Source organism: Meleagris gallopavo, chromosome 2 (genome assembly GCF_000146605.3).
Source record: "Meleagris gallopavo isolate NT-WF06-2002-E0010 breed Aviagen turkey brand Nicholas breeding stock chromosome 2, Turkey_5.1, whole genome shotgun sequence".
Taxonomy (NCBI): domain Eukaryota; kingdom Metazoa; phylum Chordata; class Aves; order Galliformes; family Phasianidae; genus Meleagris; species Meleagris gallopavo.
The window spans coordinates 16238907-16247555 of record NC_015012.2 but is presented as its reverse complement, the minus strand read 5'-3'; the positions used below and the strand labels follow the sequence as shown (position 1 = coordinate 16247555).

Here is an 8649-nt window from a genome sequence, read left to right as displayed (position 1 = left end):
TTTTCTTTTTTTTTTTTCAGGCATTGATATACACTTTGTTCATGTAAAGCCTCCTCATTTGCCTGAGGGCCAGTCTGCAAAGCCATTGTTAATGGTTCATGGTTGGCCTGGCTCATTTTATGAATTTTACAAAATTATTCCTCTCCTGACGGATCCTGCCAGCCACGGCCTCAGCAGTGAACATGTATTTGAAGTCATTTGCCCCTCTATCCCTGGATATGGCTTCTCAGAAGCACCTCACAAAAAAGGTAAGATGTATAAGAAGAAACTGAACTAACAAAAGTCCAGACTCGTAGCGAGACAGCTTCTACTGGCAGATGGTAACTTCTGTCTCTTCTTGTTTTCCTAATGTAGAAGCAAAGATTTCACATGTCACATGGAGAGAGAGAGATGAGTGAGACTTTAGGTGTCACCATTAATTAGATTCAGGAGTAATATATAGATCATTTAGAAAGGACTACACAAGGTTATGAAGTGAAAACTCATGAATAAGACAGTTTCTAGCTATCATTAAGATAAGACTCTTCTCACAGAGGCAAAAGGGAAACACATTTCCTAGGCAATGCCAAGTGTCTCTGACAGGGTTCAGCTAGAATATGACTGTGGTTTAGAAGGAGTCCAGCAACCCCTTAGTGGGCCAAATGCATGGAGAATAGGTGGGATTAAGGGAGTCTGTAGTGAAGGCTAGGCTTCCTCCTCTGGACCTCACCCAGTGTGACAAGGGCTTCCATATACTGTCAGACAGGTGAGGAAAAATGGACTTGTATCTTTTTAGGAATTTGACTGTTGTCATGACAGGGAGAGCAAATGCTGTACATTCAGAAGTGCAGCTGAAATTAATGCAATATTTTTTTTTTTTCTATTGCAGGCTTTGATTCTGTAAGCGCTGCTTCTGTATTTTATGAACTGATGCTCAGACTGGGATTCCATGAGTTCTACGCACAAGGTGGTGACTGGGGCTGGCTCATCTGCACCAATCTGGCCCAGATAGCCCCCAAGTGAGTACTCATTTGATACACTGCTCCACGACTGGTGTTTAAAGCTATTTTATTCTTTAAATAGCTATTGCTCACGGACTTTACAGTGAGAATGATAGAGCATGGGAACAGGCTGCCCGGAGATGTTGTGGAGTCTCCTTCCCTGGAGATATTCAAGACCCACCTCAACACTTTCCTATGTGACCCACTGCAGGGGAATCTGCTTTATCTGGGAGGAGAGTTGATCTCCAGAGGTCCTTTCCACCCCCTACAATTCTGTGATTCTGTGTGACTTGACTATTCCAAACCAAGTCCTTAAACAAGCGAATACTGTGTCGTTTTCCTCCTCAGTGCTCTACGCAAAGCAGTGATCCAGAACTGTACCCCAGCACAAACAGTTGTGCAGTAGCTTTGTGATGGTCCCAGAGGGAATGGAATGGTATGAGTACTTATACCAATAGGAGGATTTGGGGCTTAGTAGCTGGGTTTGTATGCTGACCACTGGCAGCTACCGCTTTGACTTGTTGTGTAAAAAGCAACATTACAAAGTACAACTAAGGTCATGAGCAATGATGTAATAGGGAGACTGGAATTAAAGGATTCCCATTTCCGTATATTTTAAGTGTAAATTTTTATATATGTACATTTATATACGTAACCTATTTTATATAGGTTATAGATTAGTAATATAACACCTAACAACATTTATATCTATCAAAGCATCATAAAATACTATTATATTGTTATATTTCACAATTAACAATTTTGAATCATTTTATTTCAGTAATTTGTGGGGGCTTTTTCTATTTTTATTTTTAGTCATCTGAAAGGTCTTCATTTAAACCTAGCCTCAGTTACAAACATGGGGTTCACCCACCTGCTCTCCATTCTGCTGGGCCGCTACCTTCCAGGGCTCTTTGGTTTCCATGAGGAAGACGTCAGGCGGATGTTTCCCTTCTTGAAAAAAGGGCTCTACAAGATCTTGACGGAGTCTGGCTATGCTCACATACAGGCTACAAGACCTGACACTGTTGGTAAAGAAATAAACAAAAATATTTATTTAATTTTAGCTGTAATGTCATACAAACAGAACACCTTGCTGAAATACGCAGAAGATGAGTGTTTTTCACAGAAATGGAAGTAGGAATGTTAGAGGTTTTAAACAGCAGGTGGTTCTTCTGCATGCATGCAAGTCGTAACAGACTAGGAGGGGGGGTTGGAACGAGATGGTCTTTGGAATGGCTCTCAGCCCAAGCCATTGTATGGTAGATGGGTATCTAGTATTAAGCTCACTTTTACATACAAAAGGATACAGCTGTACATCAAAAGCGAGCATCCTCCAAGTGCCACTGAACTCATTTTCAGTTTTCATAAATAAAAATGGCATAATACTTTTCCACATCTGCTGCCACTGGGGACTGTAATTGTATTACAAATGCAGCTATGCTGAGAACAAAAGACAGTTTCTTTACAGAGAATCAATCACAGTCAAAAGATGTAAACTCCAAAAACCTTGTAGCTGTTTCAGCACGCAAGCTAGTTTATTTATAGACATACATAATACCTGAAAGGTAAAATCAAATTTGGTTCTTACTTATTGCTATGAATCACTTGCAGGCTTTCAAGAAACAAAATGTGTATCTCTATGAATGTTCTGCTAATCACTCAGATTGCTTAACTGTTTTAATTATTAAGTGTTTCTATTTTAAAAGCATCTTTTGCAGCTGAATTGAAAAACAGAGTCAAGAATACTAAATGTATTTTATTCTAGTGCAGCAGGATTCACTCACTACAGGTTTTAATAAAAACAGAGCTGTAGAAACTATTTCTCAATGTCCTTCCATGAACTTAGCTACAGAAACGGGTATATTCTAAAAATGTTGGCAAAATAACAGTTTTATGGATTTAACATAATTTGGCTTGCTTTGATTTGTGATTTCCAAAAGTTATCAGTCTCTAATTCCTTGTTTGCTGTAAGAAAAGACGAGGAAGCTGGCAGGTACCTAGTCACAGGTGGGCCCTCTCTCTTGTGGTTTTCTGGTCCCTAGCTGCGATCTGTGGTCTGCCACAGCAGACTGTGTGGACTGTACAGATTGGGAACCAGCAGAAAGTTCATGTTCTGGGAGCTGAAGCAGGAGTAATTCTGAGCACAGTGAAGAGAGGGGGAAGAGCAGAGGGGAAGACTTCCTGGGAAAATGATACCCAGGAGAAGGAAGCTGAAAGGAGCTGAGAGAAGCCCAGCCAGGGAGGCTGCCAAGGTCCTCCTGAGTATTCTGGTGGTACATGGTATGACATAGAGCTGTCCTAAGCAGGGAAGTCATTTCTGACTTTTAGCTGATACTGTTATGTTGGCTGTTTCTGAGTTGGCTTTTGATCAGACTGGCCTGCATGAATCTGGTTTTATACTGACTTGCACGAAGTGTGAGTTCGTTTTCAGATGATTGAAGAGGCAGTGCCTGTATTCACATTATTGTGAGGATCAATGTAAATTCTATCTATGTGTAAACTGATGCACTCTTCTTTGTTCCCGTCAAAGTGAAGTATGTGAGAAGTATATTGCTTGTGCAATTCTGCATGCTAAATTAGCTTTTTGGATCACTTAGTATCTATCTACTTCAAGTGTTACTTGTTTGTTAACTGAAACTCAACTAACACATTTAAATAGGATAAAGTTGTGCTAGCTGTAGTGTTACTTGTCTTACAGCACAGCTAGGTTGCACAGGTGGAACTTCAAATATACTGCCATATCTCAGGAAAACCTTTTTCTAAGCAGCTTGAACATTTTATAGTCCCTGTTTCATGGCACTAGGATTTATTAATAAAGTTCAAATTACATGTGTGTTTTGTTCAATCCAAACAAAACAATTGTAAAAGTTATATTAAGACTTGTTCTACATTAAGGCACTTTGCTTTTGCTAGTGTGGAAGGTGGGGCCTTTTAACAAAGCCTTCTTCTTCTTTAATTACTTTCTAATAATCCTTAAAAAGTTTTTGCTGTTAGACAATGGTGTAAATTCTTCTGGTCGTGTGTAGGCATGTGGGATTTGGCCCTGTAGAACTGCTTAATACGTGCTAACTTCCAGATTAATGATAGCAAACCCTGCATGGCACATCTGCTTAATCTTATTAGCTTACAAAGAAAAGAAAAAATAAAAAATAAAAACCAGCAGAAATTCCAATACTGTTGCATCAGTTTAAAAACATTCAGTATGAGTTAATTTGGAGTCTGCTGACTTGCACGTACTGTGTTAATGATTCAACAATAAATAGCTCTGACTTGTTCTATTAATCTATTTAGGAACATAGGTGCTGGAATAGCTTTGTGAAGTTATTTCTCCTGTACTACAGTGGGCAGAATCTAAAACAGTTTGAGAACAGCAGTAGAACATCTCATTTTTAGTTAAATTTCCCTCCTCCTTTTCAGGCTGTGGTTTGAATGACTCTCCTGTAGGACTGGCTGCATACATCTTGGAGAAATTTTCTGTGTGGACCGATCCAGAATTCCGTGACTTAGAAGATGGAGGACTTGAGAGGTAAGTGCTATTTTGGATGAGGTGATTAAGCCTCAAGTCAAAGCTAAATGAATGTCTGTCACATCTCATAAGGAGCTTGCAGAGACTACAAATGGTGCAGTGCAAACTTCCCAGTTTGATCTCCTACAAAGAGATACATCCCCCAGCTTCTGTAGAATGAAAACTGACTTAAGTGTTGGGACAGACAAATGTAAAGTTAACCTGATCTAGGATGCTCAAAAACAGAACTCACATTTCACTTTAATATTAATACTTAACTGTTCTGTGAACTTGCTTTAAATTAATCAGTATTGCTTCATCTATGTACAGTTTGCTAATAAGAGATCACACTTACTCTGAGGTAAAAATATGAGGTAGTTGAAGTTCCGTTTGAAAATTACTGAGGTACTTAGCAGGAATTGAACAAAACAGCAATTTTACAAAAGGGTCCAATTCATGAAAATGAATTTGAATAGAATGTTTTCGCTGCAAACAGCTTACAACTTGATATTGAATATGCACTAATTATTGCATATGTTGGAGTAACTGCAATTCCTGTACTGAAAGCTTATGGTAGCGTTTTAAATTATGAATAATAGCGCAATCTGCTTTATGGACTCTGCTGCTTCTATTCTCCCAACTTGGACAGTATAGACAGCTATGCTGGAGTCTATCTTCCTTGTACAAGTTAAAATTTCACTTTCCAGTTTGTGTTTGAAAGCCTTTAACATGTTCATTTGGCCACTGACAGGAAGGGGGAAGTTAACACACTTCCTCTCTTTCTTTTTTTTTTTTTTTAATCTTAATGAGTTAAACAGTTCTTTCAACAAAACCAAAGTGAAGTCCTTATAACTAAATACTATTTTGCACTACTTAGTAACTAAGAAATATCTGGGGTTACCTGTTCAGGAAGTTTAACCTGGATGATCTTCTCACCAACATCATGATCTACTGGGTGTCGGGCTGCATTGTCTCCTCAATGCGTTTCTACAAAGAAAATATTCAGAAAGGAATAGGCACACAGAAACATGAAAAGTAAGTGCTTTTTTTCTTTAAAAATTTTGAACTTAATTCTGTGTTTGCAGATAAGTTGCTTGTGTCTTGTGTTTGCTGCAAGTTCATGAATACAGAGGTAAACCTGCCCTGAGGTATGTGCAACCACAGCACTGCTATGGTATTTATTTAGCTGTGAAATGATTCTCCCAGGAAGCTGACTCAGTTCTTGAACAGTTCTTGAAGCTGCTGTGGCTGCACTGTGGGCAGTATCCTGTTCCAGTTCTGCCTACATGAGATGAGCTATACAGAACTTCTACATGCCTAGAGGAAGGAATCTCAAGAACCTACGTAAGAGTAGGCATCCTCTTCTGTCTGAATCTTAAAATCTTTGTCAGACAAAGCAGCTCACGTGTATGGGATATTTAGGCCCTCAACACATATTACTCTGTTTATAACAAGCAAACACATATTACTCTGTTTATAACAAGCATGGACACTTCCACTTTAAGGTACTTTTCCCTTCAAATGCAGTTGCTTCTCTTTACTTCCTCGTGTAGAAAATATTCTGTAGAGCACATTCATGCCAGTTAAAAGCAAGAGCTGTCTACGGGAGTACTCTTTACAGGACAAAATCTCATAGTAAGAAATTTTTTCTCTGAGCTAGTCCAGATTTACTGTTATTGCTTTCCCTCTTCTCACCTTCACCTTGCAGCCACCATTCAGGTTCTTCTCCTCAAACCCTTCCACTGTCCTGACAGGCTCAACATGTCCTAGTTGTAATTTGCTGTAAATTTCTTTTCAGCCCTTGTCAATTTGCTTTTCCCTCTATACATTACTCTTGAGCCCTGACTGCAGCATGAGGAAACTTTATACTCACTGCCTCCTGGAGATCTCAGTTTCCATGCTTCTAACTGCTCTGTCATGGATCCCTTACAAAACTGCCACCTGTATCAGCTGTATGCAAAAAGTTAGTCTTTTGGCATTTTCCCCCTGAGAAACAGGAGTGTTGTCTAGTATTCAAATTCAAGACCTGAAGTCAGCTTTAATTGCCTAGTAGGTCTGCCTGACTGTTGAAGAACAGCATTTCCAAGGGACTTTCCATTTCTTGCTCAGTGAAGTGTTTGAAAGATAAAATTATTCTCTCTTCTCTCTCAGGCTCACAGTACAAGTACCTACTGGCATTGCCTCCTTTCCTAATGAACTCATGCACACACCCCAGGCTTGGGCCCAGAAGAAATACACCAACATAGTTTCCTTCCATTTCATGCCTCGAGGTGGCCACTTTGCAGCATTGGAGGAACCTGAACTTCTTGCTGAAGATATTCTGCAGTTTGTTGGGAAAGTAGAGAAAGAGCAACTCTGGACAAAGAAAAGAAAGTAACTCCCCTTAGGAAAAGGAGGGTAATTGCTTATAGCTTAGCACATGTACCAGCCTTAGTAAGTCTACTGTAATGAGTGTAATTAGATCTCACTCTCAACCAGATGTGAGAGGACAGCAAGAAAAATGCAGGATAGCTAGATAAAATACAGCTTTGGAAACTTAAATCTGCTTATTTTAAAATGTTTTAAATTTTCTTAGCAGCTAGGCTAAGAACATAGCATGAAGGTTGCTTGGTTATTTTCTCCCTCTCAACAGAGACTTCTAAAATCTGTTCTGTAACACTACTGCCTCATACATAGAAATTGAAAAATAGACCTTCCCACTAATTATGCTCAGTTTAATTGTTACTAACAGCTTTTCTCCATGACAGCAGTAAAAATTGAGTTGGTGTATGTGAGAGATTCCTCACATAAACAATGGGGAACAGCCTAACAAGACCTAACTGCATCCATTAATCAGCATTGATCTACAGTGCCCAGTAAGCCAGCCAGCTGGCTGCCTTTCTCTTACAGCTTGTGCTGTTAAGCAGCTTTCTGGCTGCAAGAAAGCTCCACTCCCCTGCACCGGGCTCTCCCAGGAAAACAATGTGTGAGGAGCAGCTGAAGCATCAGCTGAGTGCATGAGCCACATCGGCTCCCATAGCTTGAACCAGGAGGAGGAGCAAGGATACGCCAAGCTACCTCTGCATTGAATTTCTGCTCTTAACTAAAATGTACATGTAAAAGCCCTGGACAAGTTCAAGGCAGAGTATCTTTGCACTGCTTCTACAGGGTATTGTAAGCATCTCATATTAAAGAATAAAACAATGATTAACTTGAAATTAAAAGGAACTCGCTTTAAATTTTGAATAACATTTACACAGAAACATTTGTGTTATGTCTTTGAACAGGTGAGATTTTGCTTAGTGACAGCAAAACTAAATGTCAAATTAGAAACTATTGATTCTGTATTGTATCTGTTACAGAGATCAGGTTGAAGGCAAACAGTTACAAGAAAATTGAATTTGAAGGGCTGAGTATCTTTACTTAAAACAATCCCCAGTGAGTGCAGCTGAGCTTCAAGCACTCTTAAGCAGATGAGTGATTTCAGAATGGTTTTGTTCTCCCATCATTTCTGATATACTTCCTTATGCTTGCAGGGTAAATATAATCCATTAATAACACTTGTTTAGATTAGTTTTATTTTACAGTATTAATTGGAATGGAAACTGTTAAATAGCAGTTACTGCTTCTTCCCACAGTTTGATTTGGGGAAGGCAACGCTGATGCTGGACACATTTGAATCTGAGGGCTCAAAGCCAGCTATTTAGCATGACGGACTGCTTGTGGACCAACTTTGGCCATTTTTCCAAGCAGAGACGAGAGCTCTCATTACCAGTACTCCAGCCTTCTGTGTTTCTGCAGAGAAAAACACAGGAGCTCTCAGGTCTCCCTGCAAGACTTTACTGCAGTGCTACTTTAGACCTTCAGGCTGTATGTGTAGCTCTTTAACTTATCTTCCAGATAAGTAGTGAGCACTAATTCTACGTGTAGTTGTAACTGATTTCATTAGACAAAATCTGTGTTCTCATCTGCTAAATATTGAGGTTTAGGCTGGTGTGAAGAGACGGGCAAGAAAATATAGAATTGTTCAGGTTCAGTGTTACCAAAACATGGCTTATTCAGAAGAAATGGGCTTACCTCTGACAATGACAGCTGCTCATAGGTCCCGGGCTCCCTCCTGCACTAATCCTTGATCTCTGGCCATTTGTTTTAGTCTTATTTCTCTCTCTTGTGCGGCCTTGT

General features: G+C 39.6%; 1 protein-coding gene across 2 annotated transcripts in view; it reads left to right on the top strand.

Annotated features, from left to right (window-relative positions):
- The window catches only part of EPHX1 (epoxide hydrolase 1), a 15478-nt gene extending 7613 nt beyond the window's left edge, over window positions 1-7865 (top strand). For both annotated transcript variants that reach the window (XM_003203820.4, XM_010706661.3), the window contains exons 4-9: window positions 21-248; window positions 869-998; window positions 1797-2011; window positions 4401-4509; window positions 5398-5523; window positions 6640-7865. In XM_003203820.4, coding sequence (XP_003203868.1) covers window positions 21-248; window positions 869-998; window positions 1797-2011; window positions 4401-4509; window positions 5398-5523; window positions 6640-6865 — 1034 coding nt within the window. In that variant the 3' untranslated portion in view covers window positions 6866-7865. The remainder of the gene's footprint in view (window positions 1-20; window positions 249-868; window positions 999-1796; window positions 2012-4400; window positions 4510-5397; window positions 5524-6639) is intronic.
- Window positions 7866-8649: the final 784 nt, after the last annotated feature.